General features: G+C 40.2%; 1 protein-coding gene across 5 annotated transcripts in view; it reads right to left on the bottom strand.

The window, feature by feature from the left end:
• The window catches only part of MYRIP (myosin VIIA and Rab interacting protein), a 199,775-nt gene that overhangs the window by 52,718 nt on the left and 124,353 nt on the right, over positions 1 to 22,704 (bottom strand). For all 5 annotated transcript variants that reach the window (XM_027675581.1, XM_027675584.1, XM_027675582.1 and 2 more), the window contains exon 3: positions 155 to 291. In XM_027675581.1, coding sequence (XP_027531382.1) covers positions 155 to 291 — 137 coding nt within the window. The remainder of the gene's footprint in view (positions 1 to 154; positions 292 to 22,704) is intronic.

The raw sequence follows: 22,704 nt of genomic DNA, 5'->3' as shown, positions 1-22,704 counted from the left end.
TTTTTTCTCTCCACTGAGGCATTTCTTTTGCAAAGAAAAAAAATTGCCTTAAAAAAATCTCTGTTGAAATGATCTCAGAATTTCCTTTGTCTCAACTTGTATGTTAAAGTAGATTAGAATAAATCTTATAAGAAATCAACACAGCTGTTCTTACCTATTGTATCAGGACAAACTCCGCTCTCCAGTCTGTGCTTCTTGTACAGGTTCTTCAGGACTTTGGCACTTCCAAAGCACTTAAAGCGGCTTTTGACATTATTATAATACCAATCCAGAGACTGGGTCCTTAGGAGCCTAAAACAGAAAAATAAACTACATATTTAGAATGATTCTACAAAAATAAATGTAAAAAAAAAAAAAAAAGAAAGAGGATCTTTTAGACCTCACAGCATAAACATATTAATTTATGAATACTTCTTTCTTGTTTGTAGTTTGCAAGTGTTTGGTATATTGAGGCAAAAAAAACCCCACAATGTAATTCATAAGTAAATATCTTCTTCACATTACCAAAAGTTTTATTTGGTTTTGGTTCTACCAGAAGAGGTAGTCTCCCCTTTTACATTATAATGCCAACACTACAGCCTCTTGAAATATACAAACAAGACTTTGAACAGCACAGGAAGGTTTTAAAAATAGCCTATATTCACACAGATTTACAGATACTGTAAGAACACCAGCCCATTAATGCAGCACAAAAAAAAATAACATTTACATAAAAATACATCACTACTTTTATTTGGGAAATCCATAGAGTAGAAAAAGCCTAATCAGAGGACCTCAAAGCAGAATGAGCAAAGAATGGCACAACTGCACTTTGGTTCCTCACTTTCAACTGGAAGCATCACTGATGTCAATAATTCATCCTTATGGATTTCTCCCCAGAGTTCTGATACTTTTATAAAGCCATGAGATACTGGCAAGCTCTGTATTCTTTTCAATGTGGCATGTGACAATTTGCTTCACCTGTTACTTCAGCAGAGTGTGGAGAGAATCTGTGCCATATTCCCAGGCAACAACAACCACAGGTGACTGCAGGGCAACCCAGAGTGGACCTTTATGTTTCCTACTGAGGGTGTCACTGAAGAGGGGGATTCCAGGGTTCTGCCTATAAATTAAAGCTGACTTATTCTTAGCACCAAGATTTTAGAGAACAAAATGCTAATGTTAGTATCCAGTGTCAATATAGGAAATAGGAACTCCTAAAGAAATGATGTTACTATCAGGAGTGCTGAACTCTCAGCACTTCCAGACCTGAACATATTCAGATGATTTAACTCTGCTTTTTAAAGCTGAGGCTACGTGTGAAAAACAAAATAAAATGACAGTCCCCCTGTAACCTTTAGATTCTCCTTCAGGGACTCTGCAGTTTTCTTTATAATGTGCAAGGCAAGCAACAATGCACAATTTATGTTTAACACACACCATTTCATAAGCAAATAAAACCTCATGTATTGACAGACTAGCAATGTAGTTCTTACTCAGCACCGAACCTCAGGAGATACTTGGTAAGAAACAAATATGCTGAGCCTGGGGTTTCAACTGTTTCCAGTCCAAATCCAGATGTTCTAAGTTTCAGTATACTGATAAAAAAGGAACATCCACTTCACAAAAAGCAGAACATCATGATATAGTCCACTTTTCTGTCACCACTGGAAAGTGTTTAGTAGCAAACACTAGCAGTGGGAAATTAAAAATAAAAATCAATGAAGCCTATCATATTTAAACTGTGAACCCTTAAAGTTACATTAGTTGCTCTACTTAAGTCAAGTGAAGAAAAAGCGCATAATGAAAGAGAAGCCTATTTTTTCTGTATCCTGTGCCAGCAAGTAGATGCAGGAGAGGTTATTTACAGATAATGTAAGAATATTAGCCCTTTACTACCTATTTGCACAGTAATATCCCAAGCCTAACTATGGCTCCCAGGAGGCTGATTGGTTTCAATATTCACAATTCTACAAATATAACTAACATGTGACAAGAGCAAAAATCCTTTTTTTAATGGAAAATGTCTTTACATGTGGTGCACTGATGATGGACGTCTGATGAAACACAAGTGTCCAGAGCACAAGCAATGCCTTAGTCTGTCTGTGAAGTACAGAATTTCTGAATTCCTATAATGCTGCCACCAAGAAATCTGTTAAGATGCTTGCCCAAGACCTGACCCACTGACCAGGGCTTGGCTGCTGGCACAGTGATGAATCTGAATGGATGCAAATTTCTCTCTCAAACCTGCAATTCTTTGGCATTTTGAGAACCTGCCTTCTTTGTGGGCAGGAACCACTTGCTCTCATGGAAAGTGCATCAAAATACTATGCTTTCTGCTTGCTGAATTTGATTCACTTTTGTTCACTGAGTTTCTACAGGTGCTGAGAGTACAAGAATTCAGTCAATAGCACAGAGTCACAATCATTATGATGGATAAAACTGCACGACTGGGTTGGAAGTGGCTTAGCAAGAGTTACTGACCAGAAAGGATGCTCTTCTGCCCAGTGAATGCAGCGTTCTCCATGCGATCCACAAAAGTTTCACAGCACCATCACCATTGGTGGCCTCACAGCACTGGGAGTCCTCAAACTACCTTAGCTTGTTTACTGAGTAACCTCAGCTTCACCAGCTCAAAACACTAAACTTGTAATCTTGGAAGCCAAGTAGACCCAGTTCTTAATATTCAGACTGAGTGACAAGGTAAAAAAAGCAGAGAGGCACCTATCTTTGTACACCCCATGCGAGTTAAGATAGCCAGTTACAAATGCTGACCTGGCAGCTTGGGAAAAACAAAAGATGGGACTCATTGCAAACTTGCTTCCTCATCTTTTTCCCTATGTCACCATGTTGTTCTGGGTTTGATCAATACTGTTTCTGTAAAAACAGAATGCTAACAGCACTGGTTTTTTTATGAAATAAGAGTGTTTTGCAACTAAAACAGGTTTTGTATTTGTAATGATTACATTTTCTGTATGTGAACTTCAGAAGATTCAAAAGGATAGAAATTATACATCTCAAAACAACAATGAATGGAGATGCTTGCCTCTTCGTACTAGTTAATCTGGTGTAAACATGAGGATTGGGATTTTATTTTTTAGATTTCCTCATTGCTGCAAGATTAACGCTTCATGAGCAACCTAATCACGTCATGCTTCTCTCCTATGTGTTGGAGAGATACCAACAACTCCAAATCTATGCCTCTGTCCTGTACATGTTTTATAACAGATTACAATGCCTCCTCTAAAGCTTTTCAGCCTCTTAACTTTCAAATAAGTCACAATGTCCCTGCTGATTCCTCCTAGGGAGAAAGGATTTGGAGAAGAGAGAACTTCTCTTATAGGTATTAAAATAAAGGACCCGCTCAAAGGAGAAAAAAAAAAAAGACCACTTCTGCCTTATTTCAAAATCCTTTAATGTTGACCTATATTTTAAAGCTGTTTTCTGCAAAAGCGGTCCACGAGTCCAGAATAATGAAAGACTATGACAGCACTAGCATTAAATTGTTGGAATGAAACCCTTCCCTTATTAATTCTCATAGAAAGTGTGCAAGTTCTCTCTGTGAAATAAAAGTTCACACTTTAGGGATATTAGTTGTCTGTTCTTTCTGTACCACAAAAACTGTTATGTCTTTATTGCTAAATAGTAGCTTTAAACACTAAGGACATTATTTATGTTACATAATATTGCCGTGTAGTTGAGTTGCATTTTGATGTGCTTTTGGCAGAGGAGAATACTGTGATTTTAAGATTCTACCTTTCTAGCAAGTGTGAAAGCCAGGCAGACACTTTTGACTTAATAACATTAATATCTGAACGAGTATTAAAAAGGCTCTGTCCTTTTTATAATGCAGCAATGCGTTTGTCTTAATCAAACAGCACTGTAAGAGGGGATAAGTCCATTAAAATCTTTACAAGTGGTTTTCACTTCTCACCTGCAGCACTCAAATAGTAAATTTTTAATATTTTCCTGAGGAAAAAAATACACCAGCTGTGCCGCGGAGTGGCAACATGTACCATCTCTCTCATTATTAGTGATTGCCACAAGAAGATCCCATGAAAAACATCACTCACACAAGTACTCACTACTCAAAACACAGAAGGTTCTTTGGTGACCGATTTACCACTTCAATTCTTTTTTGTTCTAAAACGTTGTGAGGTTTTACTTATTCTAAAGGCAATATGAAGCTTCTTCAAGAAATTTTCTCAAAAAGGTATTACAAACTTAATATTCATGACCTTACTGTTAATTTGTAATGCAAGCTGGACTATGAAGAAGCATTTTATAATAAAAATATTTTTCCATTTTCCATTTTTCCATGAACTTTGTGAGAAGTTTTCCCCCACAAGATGAACTTGTCACTTACTGAGCTGCAGTCTTTCTGTAAGTCCGGAGGTGCTTCCTGAAATCCAAACTTATATTATTTGTCAGAGTGAACATAGAATCACTAGGAGTTTCCTTGCTGCTGACTTGTGGCAGTAAATCTGCAGTATATGAGAAACTGTTGTTTAAACATGTTTCAAAATGCTTTTTGTAGTCTCTTTGCTAACTCATGCTTCTTCTTCCCAAGACCCCCCACGGCAAGTGTTATCTCTGTCTCAGGAATGTCCTGAGAAGATATCAAGAAGTCTTCTCATTGGACTTTTTTAACCCCTTCCTATTGGTTGTTAACCCCTTCCTGCGATTGGTGTTCCTGTAAGCCCCTTGAGACTTGTAATTGGTTACTCTGTGAATCCTCCTAGACCTATATATGTAACCACCCCAACAATAAACTCTCTCTCTTGCCTCCTCTCCACGTCCCATGTGCTGTCTCTGTGGCTGCCATGGGACCACGTGGTGGGGGGCAGGGGGGAGCACCTCTCCCCTCCAGCGTCCGAGGCTGAAGAAACCCCTGGTGCTGGAGTTCCCCCTCCCTATCCACATTCAACCGTCGGAAACGGCACCCAAGATGGGACAACCAGACCGATTTGCACTGGAAAATGAAGCTTCCTTTTTCAGCTTTTCACATCTATGTTAATGCATCTTCAATAACTTTGTGCCAACAGTTAGGCCAGTAAACTCTTCTAGCCCCTCAATGGCCATCCTGTGCTTCTCCTGCTGCGCCAAGGACCTAGTGTAACATCCAACCTCAGGTCACTCGAGATCTGCATTCAGCAATTGGCTCATTTCACTCAGGAATGGAGCTGCTTTACAATTGTTGGGCCTTTTTACTTTTGTGGATGTGACAATTTTTAAAAATTAAGTAAAGAAAATTTAAAAAGCCCAGCAAACCCACCTCTGAAATACAGGACTATCCACAGATCAGAACTGCTGCTCTATTGGAGACTCCAAAACACAACCACATCAAACTGAAGAAATATTAGAAATGCAAATTGTTAGTGGAAAAGCAACATCAATGTTTAGTTTTCACTCTTTGAAAGCACTTCCAAGGCTTCTTGAACTGCCTTGAGGCTCAGTCATGAGTGAAGTGATGGAGGGAGTGGGAGCCAGAAGACTGCCTACTGAATCATATCGGAGTTGGGACAGTGGTGGACAGGGTGCCTCCAAAGCAGACCTACTTAGCCACACTGCTGGTCTGGAGGCAGAGCCATGCTGCAGTTAAATATTAAATATTCTTATCTTTAACCCTGATGTTCCCTCACAGACAGGTGACTGGTGCTGTGGGACTGACATCCTTGAAACCTTGGCCCCTCCCGGGAGCTGCATATCCATCACCCTCTGGCTTGCATTACTGCCATGTTACGCATCAGTGGTTGGGAAACTCCAGCTAATACAGATTAAGCTGTCTCAGGCACACTGGCTGTCACAGGCCCCCCCCAACATGGACTGTCTCCCCATACTGACTCACGCACAATATGAAGCTCAAGGCCCTTGTTTTCATTTCCCAGCACTAAGTGGCCTCAACCTGGTGCCCAAGGAAACAATTAAGATTTAACCTGTCGCTTTTTATTTACTAGTTTTGGAGTAAAATTGCTTCAAACTCAACATCTTAAAATATTCTTTCTCTGCCAATAGCAATATCTTCTTTTCTCCTTGGGCTGATGTTTTAGAGCTTGTAATGTACTGTTCATTGTAAATTGTTGAATTAAAAGGTTTCTGTTCCTTTCAGTTTCAATGAAATCAAACATACTTCCAGGGTCAAGAATGCAACTTCACCTTCATTCCCTTCAGGATGAATCATTATTATAGCACACAAACAACACACACATGAATATGCTGCCAATGCTCAGTTCTCTAAAAATCAGACTCTAAAAACATATATTGAGAAAGTTCAGCACCCTGAGGCCCTGAACTTTGGCTAAGCTCATGTCATTCCAAGATGGGACTTATACTTCCCTGATTGTTTTGCATCTATCCCCTGCCTATGAAAGGCAGTTGTTCACACCTCAAGAGTAACAGCTCTTAATCATTTAGTCCAGCATGCCACTGTTAACACTTTGAAACATTTCCTTCCCAAGCTTTAAGTTGAAATTCTATTTTTTTCTTCATAGCATTCTGCAGATCACCTATCACTCAAGAAGCGCTGTTCCAGAAAATTTCTTCCTCCAATTATCCACAGCAGGGGGCTGCACATGGATTACAGTGACATGTCGAAGCACCATGGCACACTGACTCTGCAGGTGCTTTGCAGGAAAGGCTACAGCAGTGCTCTGTGGTCAGCAAAGTCCAAGTAACAGCAGAGGAGAGATCGTCTCAGGTCAAAGCATCTACCCCAGAATGAAAACTGTGCAGCCCAGTGAAAATATCATCTTTCTCGCAAGTGGAACAAAACAACTGTCCGTGTCCCTCACAGGGAAATCATGACTTTCCTGTGCCAGCCCAGCAACTTCACTGCAGTTTACAGTATGTTAATTATTCAGAGAGCTCCACCAACAGTACAATACGACATAAGGAATTTCCTAAAAAAACCCCACATCCTTCCAACCATTCGCAGAGAAATGCACTGCTCTGGTTTGGGTTTTTAAATTCCAACATGGAGCAATATACATGAAATAATAAATTAAGGTTAGCAGAGAGAAAACAAAGTTGTGTTTGTTTGTTTACAAAAGACAGCTGTATATGTAACCCTCAAATTTGCTTGCTCTGTCTCCTTTACCTCTGAAATCAGCAATCAAGAAGTTGGGTGAGGGAAACAGAGTAGGTTTTATACTGAAAACCTACATATACTTTATGAATGGAATAAAGACCAAAACTCATAACAAGCTCACCTAATCCTGGTTATTGAAGGAAGTGCTAAAACCTCTACCACCCTGGCCCCTTTAAATGAAGCCTCAGTGCCTTTCTGAAGAGAGATGACAAGGACTGGTCACAGCAGTGTATGCCAAAGTGCAGGAATTGCTTGCTTGTGTTATGAAGCAGGCTGCAGTAAGAGATTGCTAGTTTGTAAAAATAGGATCATGAGCCATACTAGTTCAAATAAAGGGTTCACCTAGCCTCTTACTCTATCTCTGGCCGTTGGCAGATACTAGGGAAGAGATGACAGAAAAGCTGCAAGTGTGGAGCAATCCTGTTCTCAGCACACTGCACTTCTCAGCTCAGGACTCTGCTTGACATTAAACCAAACCACCCTCAAAAGACACTTATTGATGGACTTACATTCCATAAATTTGGCTATCCCTTACCTAAATCTAGGCATACTTCTGGCCTGCTCGAAGCTCTCTGATACTAAGAATCCGCAGGTACGTGCCATATAGAGATGCTTTGCCTTTCTTCACTTAAACACTTACCTCCTAATTCTCTGGATGCCCCATATATGCCCTGACATGGGATGCTGCAGTAAAGCTGTGTAACACTGGCATGCAAAACTAGGAACAAGCTTAAGTGAAAATACAGGCACTATAGAACACCTGAGGAAAACCAGCAGATAATGAGCTCGTTTCAAAATGAGTCCAAGTTAATGTAGAATCACATTTCCCTTTACTGGGCAACATTTCAAAGCCCACTAACAAATGAGAAATATCTTAAATATGTGGAATGCAGAATCCACTAAAAACCCTTTCTCCATTCACAGACATTTCTCTGTGCCACAGGTTTGTGACCAATATGCTCATTGGTAGTCTGTTCTAATCTAATCTATGTTAAAATAAACCATGAGATTGCAGATCCTTAAACATATAATTCAATTATCGGACAGTAATCAGTATGTAAAAATCAGGAGTCAAACGTGTCTCTAACAGTCTTTTTCAAAACAAGAATTGAGAAGATACAGGTGACCCTCTTTTAAAAAAAATCACAGACTTAACCCATGTTTTATTAAATAAAAGAAAAAAAGAGAAAGATTAATGGTAATTTGTAATTCCTATGGTAATCTTTCTTTCCTCCAGTAGGAAAACAGACATAAGAGTAGAACATGTCAGCATTTAACTGAGCTATTTTGCCCTGTATTTTCCCTGTGAGGCTGTATGTCAGGAACCTCTGGCTCACCAAATGAATGCTCCCAGAAAGCATGTTTTGTTTTAGGGTAATCCAAGTGCAGTTATAAAAGTCAATTTTTAAAAAGAAGAGGGTTTTCAAACCCAGTGCTCCACTGTAATTTAGCTGACTACAAACACCAGGGGTGAAAACATGATCATGGAGAGTTAACAGCAGTTAAAGCAATGACCTAAGAAGGGGCAGGACCTCTCTTCAGGCATCTACCAGCAGTAAAAGATGTAAGAATCCACATCCAATACAGCTCCTGACATTATCTCAGCAAGACCTAATAAGATTTTGCCATAACAACATGCTGATAAATATGTTTGCCATGTCTTACAGTAACTAGTGAATATTCTTTCTCCATTTTTGCTTTGTAAAGTGAACATCAGTTGACTGGTATTTATTTATTCAGAGTTGACTTCTGAACCTGTAAGTTCAAAAGGCTGTATTGCAGGGGAGCTTGCAGAGAGCTTGCAGTACAAGTTACTGCTGCTTTCAAGCCACTTTGGCAGAGCCTTAGGCCATGAAAGAAATGGGATCACATAGGTGTTCCCCTTGCCCCCACACCTGATGAGCTATACCTAGATCACTCCCAGCAGATATACAGATAGCCTGTTCTTAATGACTGCTGATGCTGCAGAGAGCTCCTCAGCCATCCACTCCGGTGTTTTCCTATCCTAAGGTTGAAAGGTTTGCTTAGCATTTAAGCTGAACCTTCCTGGTTTCTATTTAAACAAGAGAGTTTAAGATGTTTGCTCTTTTCCTTTTTTATTTTTTAAAGGCTAATGAATCCTGTTTCATCCCAGATCGTGTTTTAGTAATCTAATCATTCTCATTGTTTTTTTTCCTGTGATGAGGAAGAAAATACCCAAGTGGTCTATAGTGTTGTTTAAATACAGATCCAGAACTGATAATTTGAGGCCATACCAGTACTCTTTCAAGAAAACCAAATGTAACTGTGGGGATAAGACTTAGCACAGCAGTCTCTATGGATGACATCTCACCAGGTATGTCATACTGATACTGAATCTGGGCTATGCAATGCTGTGAGTCACACATCCTTCAAAATCTTGCTGAGACTTGTACCATGGAAACTGCCAACTCTTTTAAAAAAAAAATCTAGTCAAACTAAGTCAGGGCTATTTTCACTCCACCTTTTCTTTAAACTGATAATTACATGGATGCCACTTTCATAAATGACGTTTAAAGACCTCTCACTGGCACTCAGCTGCTACACCTTGTTATTGACCAGCAAATAACTCTCCTGCATAAGAGAACCATGAACCCTGTCCTTCGCAAGAAGTCTTATGGTCATATCCATAACAATACCAACTCCACATGCACAAAAAGCCCAGTTCTCATCATTTTACTCTTGCTTTCACTTCTAGGTTGGTGTGTAACAAGCCCCAGATGTTACTGCAGCCACTGTGGATCACTCAGTGGCTAAAGCTGGTCTGTAGACTTCATCACTAATTGTGTAAATGAAAACCGAGAACTCGTCCTCTTCTCTTCTCAGCCCTTCTAGGTGTTTATTTCATTCAATGCCTGGAAATTCTTCCCCACCACATTGCCAAGTATTTTCATTAAAGCCTTTCATTAAAATGCCTTTCATTAAAATGTGTATGTTTAAACAGCTCATTAATACTACCTGTCAACCCAGACGAAAATTAAATAAGTAGCCATTGGACATTTGAAACTAATGGAAAAAAGTCCAAATGCCTGTGTAAAAGCTGGAACACTCAGATACTGCAAAAATGAAACTTTCTACATGTTTACTTCAAAGTGCTTTTGGTGAGGTTATTTTACATTACAGAATACTGTCCTGACACTTGTATATGATCCACGGGATTTATTTCATGACATAAAAATCATAAACATACAAATAAAATATTACCATTGACATAAATCTTTCCCCCTTAAGTAATTCCCCCCCAAATTTATTTTCATGTAAAATTTTGGGGTTTGTTTTTTGTATTTTTTTTTAATCTTAATTTGCAGTAAAATACATTTTCAATATCCCACATTTTTCAAAGGAAAGAAATTCCATATCCTGGCCATCTGAGACTAGATAATTTTCTAGGCAAATTGTAAGAATTAATCAATACTGCATCACTAGTAAATTTATGACACTCATATGCACACAACATGCCAAAGCAAAATGCAAATAAACATGAATCAAAGCAAGTTATTACAGCTACACTGAACACACATATATTGTCTTTCTCTGTCATATTTGTTTTTGCTTGCTACAATGCATCAGTGTAATTTTTATTTCAGATTTCTGAAAGACGATAGGCAAAAAGAACAAAAATCCACACTGACAGTACCTCAAAATGAATATATCCTGCTGCTTTTCTTAAAAACAACAGTAATAGATATTAATAAATTCTCAACTGGAGAGACATTAACTTCCTGCTGTGCTATTGCTATGAATTTATCCTTTGCACCTACCCACTAAATTGAAGGAAAATTCATACAGAAACCTCATGTAAATAAACTTCACAATGCAGAGCCCAACATCAAAACACCCTCAGGAACATCTGGTCATCGAACTTTGCATTCATGTTACTGAAACAGAAGTATTTACAGTCAAAATACAACTGAACATAAATGGCTAGGAATAAATGCACCATTCACCCACATAAGAAATGTCTTCCATAACCACAGAAGATACCAAATGAAACAACAGAACATAAAGGCACTTTGATACATTACTCATATTACCTAAGTGAAGGCTGTTCTTTCTGTAAACTTCATTTTTAATCCACAGATTCTCGAAAAACAGCTGAACAACGAAAAAAAGTAAGGTTGATGAAGCATAAAAATTTTCATAAAAGAGATGCAAACTCTGCTCCATCAGAAAAAAATTCCAGAGGATAAACCATGCAAATTAATTCTGTAATCCTGATTAGAAAAATACGCATGGCTTTTAATATAGAGCTCAAGAATACAAAAAAGACAACAATCCTCTGCTTGAAGGTCTGTTTCTATTCTTATATTGGGAGAAAGCTGTGAACAAACAGCTGTGAAATGCCAGGGAAGATGAGAAGATTCATCACCACATAAAATCAAAGAGAAAGTTGGGTTCATTTCAAGATTATTTAAAAAAGAAAGAGGGGGGAAAAAAAGAGAAAAATACTTTAAAAAAAGGCACCAAAAATCTTAACACTTTGCTGGGAAGCAAAGAGCTGCAATTTCAGTTCCTATCTTTTGTACCGGTTATCTCACCCCACAAGCCCAACTTCTGCTGAAGTAAGCTGCACTGTTTTTTTCCAGGAGCTGTGCACACAGTGATTCCACCACCCCTTTCTGGGATGACATACTTGTAGCTTTGTGACTCCATAAGCCACAGAACAGCTTAGGAAACACACTGTTCAGCTGGAGGCAGTGCCATGTTATCCAGCAGGAGCATGACACGTCCAAATCCAAGTCCCATGCAGGTCCCTCCATACCATGGAGGTGTAACAAATGTACTTCCTTGCTTCCCACCCACCATTGTGGAAGGAGGAAGAATTCAACAGGGTGATGGTGCACTCCCCACAGAGCAAACTACCCGGACATGGTTCAGATGTTCATCCAGAAGTTCAAGCAATAAGATTTGCTTGAACTACAATGGAAAATGGGCTAGATGTAGAATAGCTGGTCAGCCCTGGGAGGTGGGCTCAGTCAACCACTGCACCTCAGCAGCTCTTCCCAGAATGGACCAAGGGCAAGGACTGAGCGAGGGGCTCTGATGCTGTGTAACAGTACTCTCTACTGCTCTGTGCAAGTAAGCATCCCGAGCATCCCATGTGTTCCTCCTAACTTGCTTACCATTCTCTTTCTGCTTTTCTGTATGTTGTGCTACTCGTGAGTGGAGCTCTCATTGATTAAGTTTTTAAAACACCCTTTATATATATTTTTTTTAAATAATTTTTCCTTTTTCAAACTGATTCCATAGTCACTGCATTTAAAATGTGGAGGTTTTCTGGGTTGTGGAGAAAATATTTTTAGCTAGAAGCTTTATTGTGCAAGCTGTCTAGCAGTCTGACAAAAGCTAAATTCCAGCTTACGGCTGAAAACCGTAGGAAAAATTCCAAAGCCTTTACAAATTATACAAATGAGACTTTAATCCCAGCTGGCCTCACTAACAGGGACTCTACATCTGGGCACACATACAAATGTACTTTTCGTATGGATTTTCAGTTATTTGAATAATGAAAAATAAAAGAAAAACAAACCCACATCAGTATTTTTGTAAATACTTGTATCACAGTAATAAAAAACCAAACAGTCCTGCAAGCACAGATTAGCCAGACTGTCAGAGAAATACAGCTGTTTCTCAAAACTGGTCCTGCTCTGAGCTCTTGGGTAAAACTGATCTACTGTCCAGAGGATTCACTTCTCTAACAAATAGAAAGCTTCAAAGCCATTCAAGCCTTCTGTCTTCTCCAAGGCAAGCTTATTCTCATATGCACAAGGCAGGGGGTATCCTCATAGGGCCACCCAGTTGTGCTAAGATGCATGTGATATGAGCAAGTGTGAACAACAGCAATCAAGAAAAATGGGAGGAACTAAAAGAATCAGTGTATGAACAAGAGGGATGAAAATGGGAAGAGCTGCAAAGCTACCTTGGTCATGCACATGGAGATAGATGACAGCATGCAGTGGGTCTTTGAGTCCCTTAGTGCTGGCCTTCAACTGCTGGCAATGAGTGGAGCGCAAACATCTCAGCCCTTCTCTGATACGTCTGCAATGCTTGTTTGAGAAGAGCCCCCACTTCACTCACACGCCAATGACTTTTGAGTTCCCATTACACTGGGATGAATATGTGGTAGCCAACGGATTTATGTAACTTGACCTAGATGTTTCTTCCTGCTTTAACTGCACGAGGCATCACTACCACAACTTTTCATGGTTAAGGTAAACCCAAAGAGGTAATTTTTTAAAAATAAGAAATTGAGGTCTATCTAACATTTTTCCAACCATGCTGCTTAAGGCCCTAAGTGATTTAATGCAGACTTCCTGCATACAGACATGCTTGTAGTTTCATTTGACAGTGGCAGAAAATGTCCCATTGCAATAACAGGAGGTGTCTTTACTTGGGCATCCCTCCTGTGTATGACAAGCACGGGGAGAGATGCCACCAACAGAAGCTATTTGTAATTTCTGAGACATCATTTACTCTCACCTCTCTCCAAAGGGGATGGAATTTAGGTCCCTTCTCAAGCAGAACCCCTCTCATAAAAACAGAGAAACTTGACAGCAGTTTCTGGGGAAGCAATCCTAGCTATAGGATTTCCTGCTGAACAGGCTGGTTATTGAATTACCAGCTGCTAATATGGCTCATGATGCTGCCAAATGGCTGCTGGGCTTGAGTGGGTTGGAGACAGAGTGTGTGTGTGTCTGTCTATCCTGTGCATCTAAGGTAGATGGCTTAAAAAACATTAAAATGTTCTTTCTCTCTGCACATACACAGTACTCTTGTAGGTAGCCCTCATGCTGCCCCTCCCCCTTTTTCTTGTCATTCCTTTTTCTCCATTCTTCTTCCTTTTCTTAGCAAAACATGAAAGTTGGGATAAATGATTCACTGGCATTACTGAAGACAAATTTGGAGAGTACTGAGGCAGGTAGATAGAAGGCAATACACTAAGAATGTTCCCAGTGTATGTGTTGCTTCATTAATGTACTGACTTGTCCAGAGGATCCAGGGATACAAAATGTCTAGTATATATAATACTTAAATTTTATCACACAGTGGGTGCAATTCTGCATTTGCCCTGTTGAAAAGACAGTGCAGGTGCTAAAGTAATTTCCCTTACACAAATACCCATGGGAAAATAATGAAATGACCATTTTTAAAGGACGTTTTTTATGGATCAAGCACACATATTTTTAACCAAAATAAGTTAAAATTATTTTGGACCCAGAACAGCATTAAAAGAATTATATCATTGAGACACAGAACAGATTAGTCTTTAAGAAGACAGATTAATCTATATGGAGTCAGATGGATACATTAAACCTGGCAATTGTGTAAAGGAAAGTGAAAAGATAAAGCAAATTATCTCTTCTAGATATGAAACAAACAAACCTTGACTATTCAAGCGTGTTAACCCTCAACTTTTCCTTTAGTTATGATAAACTTTTGTTAAAAAAATACTCTTTCTTATTTTTCATTCATTTTTGAAACTGAGTACAGACCCCATGGGTAGAAACACCAGGAAAGGAGGGAAAACACAAAAAAATCAGAAAAAAATCCTGTCTGACTTGAGTTTCAAGATGGAAAAAAAAAAAGTCTTTCTTCTCTCCCAGTCCCCAAAAGTAACAGCCTGTACTAATATAAAGTATTAAGAGTATCTACTTACTTTCAGCATATTACAGGAAATAATAAAAATATCTACATTCATGGACCTTTGACTCCTAGAATGAATTATACTCTCAAATAATGACAGGTTAGTAGTGCTGCTGTAATATATTTAGGTTTTATACATCTGATCCATCTCAATATTATTAAATAACACAATCTCAGGTGATAATAACAAATACATTTCAAGCTGCAACAATGAGACTACTTATTAAGTATACCTAAAATAAAAACACAGGCAATGAAAAGAGATTTTCCAGTAAATGTCTGGAAACAAAGTCAAAAACAAGAACTTCTTTAATAAATAGTAACCAAAGTATTTTTCAGGATAAAGCCAACTATTAAGCCTGTAATACAACCTAGGATCCAACTCCTAATTTTTTGAGATATTAACTCTGTAAGGGACAAAGTGCCACAATTCTATAGTAGGTGAAGCAGCTAATAAAACTAATTTACCTATATCCTACTTCATGCTACATTTGTATATGGTTTTTTGCTACTTTTTACAATCAGTAAGTATATACCATATATCACAGTTATTTAAAACTTACTACCTCATTGACAACGCCATTATTTTAAAGCAATAAAGATCTTTGAAAGGAAGCTGACTAAAATCTCAACAAGTAAATAAAAGAAATGGCCAAATATCCTTTAAATCCATTGAGGTACCAAAAGACTTGCTTCCAATTACTTTGGAAATCCAGCATGTTGAGAAAGGAATTCAGCTATCTTGACTCCAAAGCTTGCATTTTCCACTCAAGTTGACCCCTTTCTAATTCTGAGCCATTAAACATTTGTCTTAAAGCTCTGTTTTCATATCTGCAATTTGTTCAAATTAGATATTTTAGACTAGATACTTAGGTTGAAGAGAAAAGGAAACCAACACTCTCAAGTCTCTATGCACGAAGAACTGTGAGCAAGATCAAAGGGTTGAATAAGGCAGTGTGACAATGCATGCAATCTTCTTTCAAATCCACTAGACAAGCAGAATATTTGAACCTGGAAACCAAGGATTTTGCAGATTGTTTTTTTAAGATATACGGCAAGAATTATTAATGGCTGAATACATGAGGACAGATGCAAATCTTGAAAAGTGATCATCTGCATTAAGCCTATTTAGCCCTTCTTCTACCGCAACAGCTACACTGCTGTGCTCAGAAATGTATCAGAGAAACAAGACACGTTTTACAGCCAACAAGCCTCAAACACATATCATACCTACCCTACAAATCCCTTTGTGCAAGCCTGTATGCCCTGTAGCCCAAACATTAGCTTTATTCTCAGAGGATTTGGGATGACACAGGAACCTATGTGCCCACATCTATGGGCTTCTTTAACATTTTTCATGCTGCCTCATTCAAAAAAGACCATCACTGTTCAAGACAACAATTATTGATGGGGAAACATATTTCAGAAATATTTTTTTGCCAGTGTGATCAAAACCAATCCCATTTCCCAAGTTATCACAGTAGCAGAAGTCAGATCAGCCTAGCTGAATGCTTTTAATTATATTCCCTGTATTTTATACACAAGACCATCACTCCAAGTTTGGGCTTATTGAAAATTATTGAATCCCAGGCTAATTCAAAGCTCGGTAAAGGAGGAAATTGCAGAAAAAAAGGGAATTGTTTACTCCCCAATATCACCCTCAGATCCAGTGTCACCTCTGAATCTACCTGTAGCATGTTATTTTGGGTAAAAGCTTTCATAATAGTCTTTGATCCTGTTAGAAAATAATACATGCAGAAATTGCTGTATAACATTCATAGCTAAATGTGTCCACCATTGTACAAGTAAAAACATATTTGGAAAATTAACATCAGCGCTCTGATTTAACTTTTGTATTAACATGCAAATTCAGAACAAATCAGCCACTAAGTCATTGGTCAATACATGGGGATATGAGGACAGCAAAGTCATCAATAAAAAGCAAGGGATGGTATCAGCACTGTCATAGTGGACCATACAGTACAGAAACAAACTGGAATATCCACCTCCACTCTAAACAGTTGACATTTTTCAAACATCCATATGTATGGTACAAGACGTAGGGAGGGAGCATACAGACAAACAGCACTACACATGTGCACATCTTGTGCAGCACCACAGGACTGTAGTAGGTCTACATATGCTGCTTTGCAGCTACAGAAGACACACACTCAAGACTTCTCTGCTTGCCAAGCCAAACTACCTCAACCATTATCACAACACTTCAGCTGGGTTATGATCAGGGCCTGCACTTACTGGTTATTCAGTGCAACAATGAAACTGATGATTGGAAGTTGGTGAATGTCACACCCATCCACAAAAAGGGGTGCAAGGAGGACCCAGGAAACTATAGGCCTGTCAGCTTGACCTCAGTGCCTGGCAAGCTTATGAAGCAGATCATCCTAAGTGCAATCACACAACAGCTACAGGATGGACTTGGGATCAGACTCAGCCAGCAAGGGTTTAGGAAGGGTAGGTCCTGTCTGACCAACCTGATCTCATTTTATGATCAGGTGACCTGCCTGGTAGATGAGGGTGGATATCTGGACTTCAGCAAAGCCTTTGACACCATCTCCCACAGCATACTCCTGAAGAAGCTGGCAGCCCATGGCTCTGACAGGGGCACTCTGTGCTGCGGTAAGAACTGGCTGGAGGGCTGGGCCCAGAGAGTGGTGGTGAACAGTGCTGCATCCAGTTGGCAGCCAGTCACTAGTGGTGTCCCCCAGGGATTGTTGGGCCCAGTCCTGTTTCATATCTTTACTGATGATCGGGATGAAGGGATTGAGTGTACCATTAGCAAATTTGCAGATGACACCAAGTTGGGAGGGAGTGTCGATCTGCTGGAAGGCAGGAGGGCTCTGCAGAGGGACCTGGACAGGCTGGAGAGTTGGGCTGATTCCAATGAGATGAGGTTGAACGAGGCCAAGTGCCGGGTCCTGCACTTTGGCCACAACAACCCCATGCAGTGCTACAGGCTTGGGACAGAGTAGCTGGAGAGCAGCCAGGCAGAAAAGGACCTCGGAGTCTGGAGTGATAGAAAGCTGAACATGAGCCAGCAGTGTGCCCAGGTGGCCAAAAAGGCCAATGGTATCCTGGCCTGGATCAGGAACAGCGTGGCAGCAGGTCCAGGGAAGTCATCCTTCCCCTGTACTCTGCATTGGTGAAGCCACACCTGGAGTACTGTGTCCAGTTCTGGGCCCTTCAGTTCAGGAAGGATATTGAGGTGCTGGAGCAGGTCCAGAGAAGAGCAACAAGGCTGGTGAAGGGACTCGAGTGCAAGTCCTACGAGGAGTGACTGAGGGAGCTGGGGTTGTTCAGTCTGGAGAAGAGGAGGCTCAGGGGAGACCTCATCACTCTCTACAACTACCTGAAAGGAGATTGTAGCCAGGTGGGTGTTGTTCTCTTCTCCCAGGCAACCAGCAGTAGGACAAGAGGCCATAGTCTTGAGCTCTGCCAGGGGAGGTTTAGGCCGGATATTAGGAAGAAATTTTTTCCAGAGAGAGTAATCAGACATTGGAATGGGCTGCCCTGGGAGATGGTGGATTCACCATCCCTGGAGGGTTTTTAAGATGAGATTGGATGTGGCACTTAGTGCTATGGTCTAGTAACTGCGGTGGTGTTGGATCAAGGGTTGGACTTGATGACTTGGAGGTCTTTTCCAAGCTGGTTGATTCTATGATTCTATGATTAATTGGTGGAGGTCCAAATTTCTTCACAGGGAAATTATTTTCTGTTAACCAAACCTCTGACAATAAAGGAACAATATGTTGCTGCCTTTGGAATTGAGTCACTTCAGTAGGAGGACAGTGAGGATTAAGAGAATCTTGAAAGCTTTTTCCAACATTAAGTCTTCAAACACATCGTCACCCAGTTTGTACGGATGCCAGTCATTCCTTTTGGCAGACTGCATGATGTCTTGTTGTATTCTATAGCCAATTTGTTGACTCTAATTAGCAATTTGGGAATAGAGTAACAAGAAAAGAGAAATAAAAAGTTTAGAGTGCACAGTGCCAGTTACTATAGCGAGACACACACTCTTTCATTATTATTTTTTTTATGCAGTTGAACATAAGGTGCATCCAGCTATTTCTTCAAAACCAGACATGGATGTGAGTAGTTCCACAGAACAGAATAGAATTGTTTACACCAGAAAAGGCCTTTAAGACCACGGAGTCTAACCCTTAACCTAACACTGCCAAGTCCACCACTAACCCATATTCTTAAATGCCCCATCTACACATCTTTTACATACCTCCAGGGTTGGTGACTCACCCACTTCCCTGGGCAACCTCCTTTCAGGTAATTGTAGACAGTGATAAGGTCTCCCCTAAGTCTCCTTTTCTCCAGGCTAAGCAATCCCAGCTCTCTCAGTTGCTTCTCGTAAGACTTGTACTCCAGACCTTCTCTGGACTCACTCCATCACCTCAATGTCTTTATGTAGTGAAAGGCCCAAAAGTGAACACAGGATTCAAGATGCAGCCTCACCAGCGCCGAGTACAGGGGGATGGTCACTGCCCTGGTCCTGCTGACCACAATATTTCTGAAACAAGCAGGATGCCAGTGGCTGTTTTGGCCACCTGTTCAGCTGGCTGTTGAACAGCACCTCTACATTCTTTCTGCTGGGCCACTTTCAGCCACTCTTCCCCCAGCCTGTGGTGCTGTGTGGGGTTGTCGTGACCTGGCACTGCACTTTGTTGAACCTCACACAATTGTCCTTAGCCCATTGATTCAGCCTGTCCAAATCCCTCTGTAGAGCCTTCCTACTCTCCAGCAGATCAGCACTCCTTCCTCTAAAAATCCTTATATTCTAGGATTTTTACCTGTTTTTTTCTAGTGATAAATGAAACAAACTAGTGGAGTCAACATACTAAACCCTACAAGATACTTACACCACCACTATATTCTCTCACCTGAACTACCACGTTTATGTTCCTATGTTCTTTGATGTGAACCATCAGAAAATTTACATCAAATATCTTTAAGATCCTACTGAATTCAATAGATTAAGGTTTTAAGGTAAGAAAATAAAAGGCAAAAGAGTAAAGACTGTGATGGTTAAGCAAAGAAAAGAGGCACATCTTTCTGTTCTTTTTTTTTTCTTCATTGTATCCACACTTCTTTCAGGGATATTTGGACACAAAGTTCCAGCAGATGGAATCTTTTCTAGGGTTTGCTATACAGTATCCATAATCCTTTCCTCCAGAAACATATATCTTTTGGGCCCTTGTGCCCAATTTTTCCTATTTGAGAGAAATTAATTTTTCTCACAGCCAGAAAACTAATAGTTCATCACCTCTGTTCAACTGGATGCAGGAACTCACGCTGCCTGCAAATGGCCTGTTTTGGCTGAAGGGGAAGAAGCAGTCGATGTCACATAAGGTCCCCAGCTGGCCATTGCTTCAATGAAATGAACTTTCAGCTGGTGACTCGGACTCTCCCTTGAGGCTTTCCCAAAGCCCTGTGTGCCTGAGCTCAGGCAACATTTGACTAGGCAGCAGCAGCAGCAGTCAGCTCCATGATCTCCCACAGCTCCATGGATGCTCCTGTCTCTCTCCAAGTGCAAGACCTAGGTACCACTGCACTTTGAAAGATGTGGCTAGAGAGCCATCAAAGAAAAGCAACGTCCCCTCTCCTGTATGTATCACAGGTAGCATGCACTTCATATGAGAGAATGCAAAAGGAAGTTTTAGTCTTTCAGGTGTTTTTAGAAGGGCATTTTGCAACCTCTGTTCTCTTTACAGATGATGGGGATGTGGGACAGCAATCACAGAAGTATGAATCAATGCACCTAAAAGAGATGGATGAAGCACTTTGGTATGAACATCCACTCTTTTAGAGTTTCCCTTCCTCTTCAGTGTCTTCGCTGTCTAATGCCAGTCTACTTTGACACATGCAAAAATATAAAAGGAACAACTCTTGCTGCTCCCACCTGCACCTTTCCTCTATTCTGAAAACTCATGTTTTTTGGTTTTGGTAAAGACAGCTGCTATCACAGCTTTTGTTGCTGGCTGAGTACAGAGCACTTCAAGTGGCACAGGTGGCTATAAGACACTGATCAGTGCTGAAGCAATTTTTCATCATTTCTTTCTCCACAAAAGCAAGTATATCTTAAACAGCTGCCTTTTACAGAGAAGGAGTGAGCCAAAAACTTGCAATGGCTTTGGTGAGAATTGCCATTAAAATGTCACAAATAGACATGAGAGTGCTTACATGGAGCGGATGAGTACATTGAAAACCACAAAGAATGCACAAGTAATGAGAAGTTTAATTATATACTTTATAGGAACATTTCGAATCTGTATTTTGAAAATATTGTACATTTCTAGTGAAAGATGACATTTGATTTTGAAACACTAACTCTGGACAGTTAGCCCTCAATATTAGGCTGCTAAGACATTTGTATCACTTTCAGGAAGAGAGAGTTTCCAAGGGGCATATTTCACAGAATCACAGAGTTGTTAAGGTTGGAAAAGACCACTAAGATCGTCATATCCAACCATTATATCAAAACATTAAAATTTACACGATCACAGCAGGATTAGATACAGAACACTCACAAATCTCAAGCAATTAAAGAGGCTATACAATTACTGTGTGCAGAGTTTCTTTCTCATCTCATAAATTTTCATTTCACCCTTTCCTCTTAATTCTGTTGAATAATAGCCTTGATGGCATGCAGTAGCACTTCAGCCAGGCACAGGCTAGCACATCCACTGGCAGCTGCACCTCTTGGGCCAGCTCACATATTTTTGGCATGTGCAACAGCTCTCACTGAGCCTGCCAGCCGAAGAGGTGATGAACACAGCACGAGCTGTGGTCTTGAGGTGGGTAGAAAATAGGGGGCACGAAGCAGTACTGGATGTATCAACATAGGTGAGAGCAACAGACGCCGCTCAAAGACATTTACTTGTTGTGCATGTCTACTCTAAAAGACTTGAGGTAAACCAAGCTATAAATTTTTACTATTTGTTGGTGTCACCACAAGCTACTGTAATGTATTAGAGCTATTGCAAAAGATAGGAATATAACAAGCATCCTTTCCCCTAGGGAGTAAACACAGAGAGTGTCATAAATGATCACCTAAGTCTTGGGAAATTTTGCATGCCTCTGTGTGCCTGTCCTAAAAGCTCTGGTTCTGTGTAAAAACCTTTACTTGGTACAGGAGATAACAAATAAAATCGGTTCACTGTGCAAACAAGATCTAAAAGTTTGACTTGAGGAGTGAAGAAACCCATTTTGAAAGATCTGCATTTTTTTCTGCACCTCTTGGGATTCTGTTAAAGGCCTGACTCATGTTGATCCTTCCACCTGGACCTATTTTCAGTCCTCAAAGCAGGACTAATATGGTCTAACTGATGGGTAGGTGTTGTAGTAAAAGTCTAATACAGCTTCTGGAGGTTGGGTTCACCTGTGCTCCACTTCTTCCTCCATCCCCTCACCATCTTTGTTCTAATTCTTTTGCAGTCCAGCTCAGAAAGGGGTGTCCAAAAATCCCTAACTCTCTCACAAAACAAAATGCCTTTTTGAAGTCTTACTTCTGTGCATTACACCCACTATGCCAAATTCACATCAACACTTCAGCCCACTAACATCCCCAGCCCAGCAAACCCTACTATAATTAAATGCCGCCTCCCGCCTTGGCTTCAACAGCTGATTCTTCTGTGTCTGCCAATTCTTCTGGCTCTTGCTTTGCATGTACTGATACTCTCCTTAACTATCAAATTTCAAAGAAAATAAAAAAATGTAGATTATCAGATTGCAAAACTTTTCTCCACTCCAGGATGACTTAAATTTTTTCACCTAAGACTTAAGGTCTTGGGCAATCATCAGCAGCTTGCTGTTCACACTTGGTATGCTGGCATGAGAGTTAACTGAGGATGGCCAAGGAAACCAGCCACCCACTGCCCACATCAGACTGCCTCACTCGCTTGCTGGAACAGAATGCCCCCCACTGCCAATATGTTGGTAGTGATCTT

The sequence above is a fragment of the Neopelma chrysocephalum genome, unplaced genomic scaffold (assembly GCF_003984885.1).
Source record: "Neopelma chrysocephalum unplaced genomic scaffold, ASM398488v2 Primary Assembly neopelma1_26, whole genome shotgun sequence".
Taxonomy (NCBI): domain Eukaryota; kingdom Metazoa; phylum Chordata; class Aves; order Passeriformes; family Pipridae; genus Neopelma; species Neopelma chrysocephalum.
The sequence above is the reverse complement of the archived record's forward strand: the minus strand, read 5'-3'. Positions and strand labels throughout refer to the sequence as shown.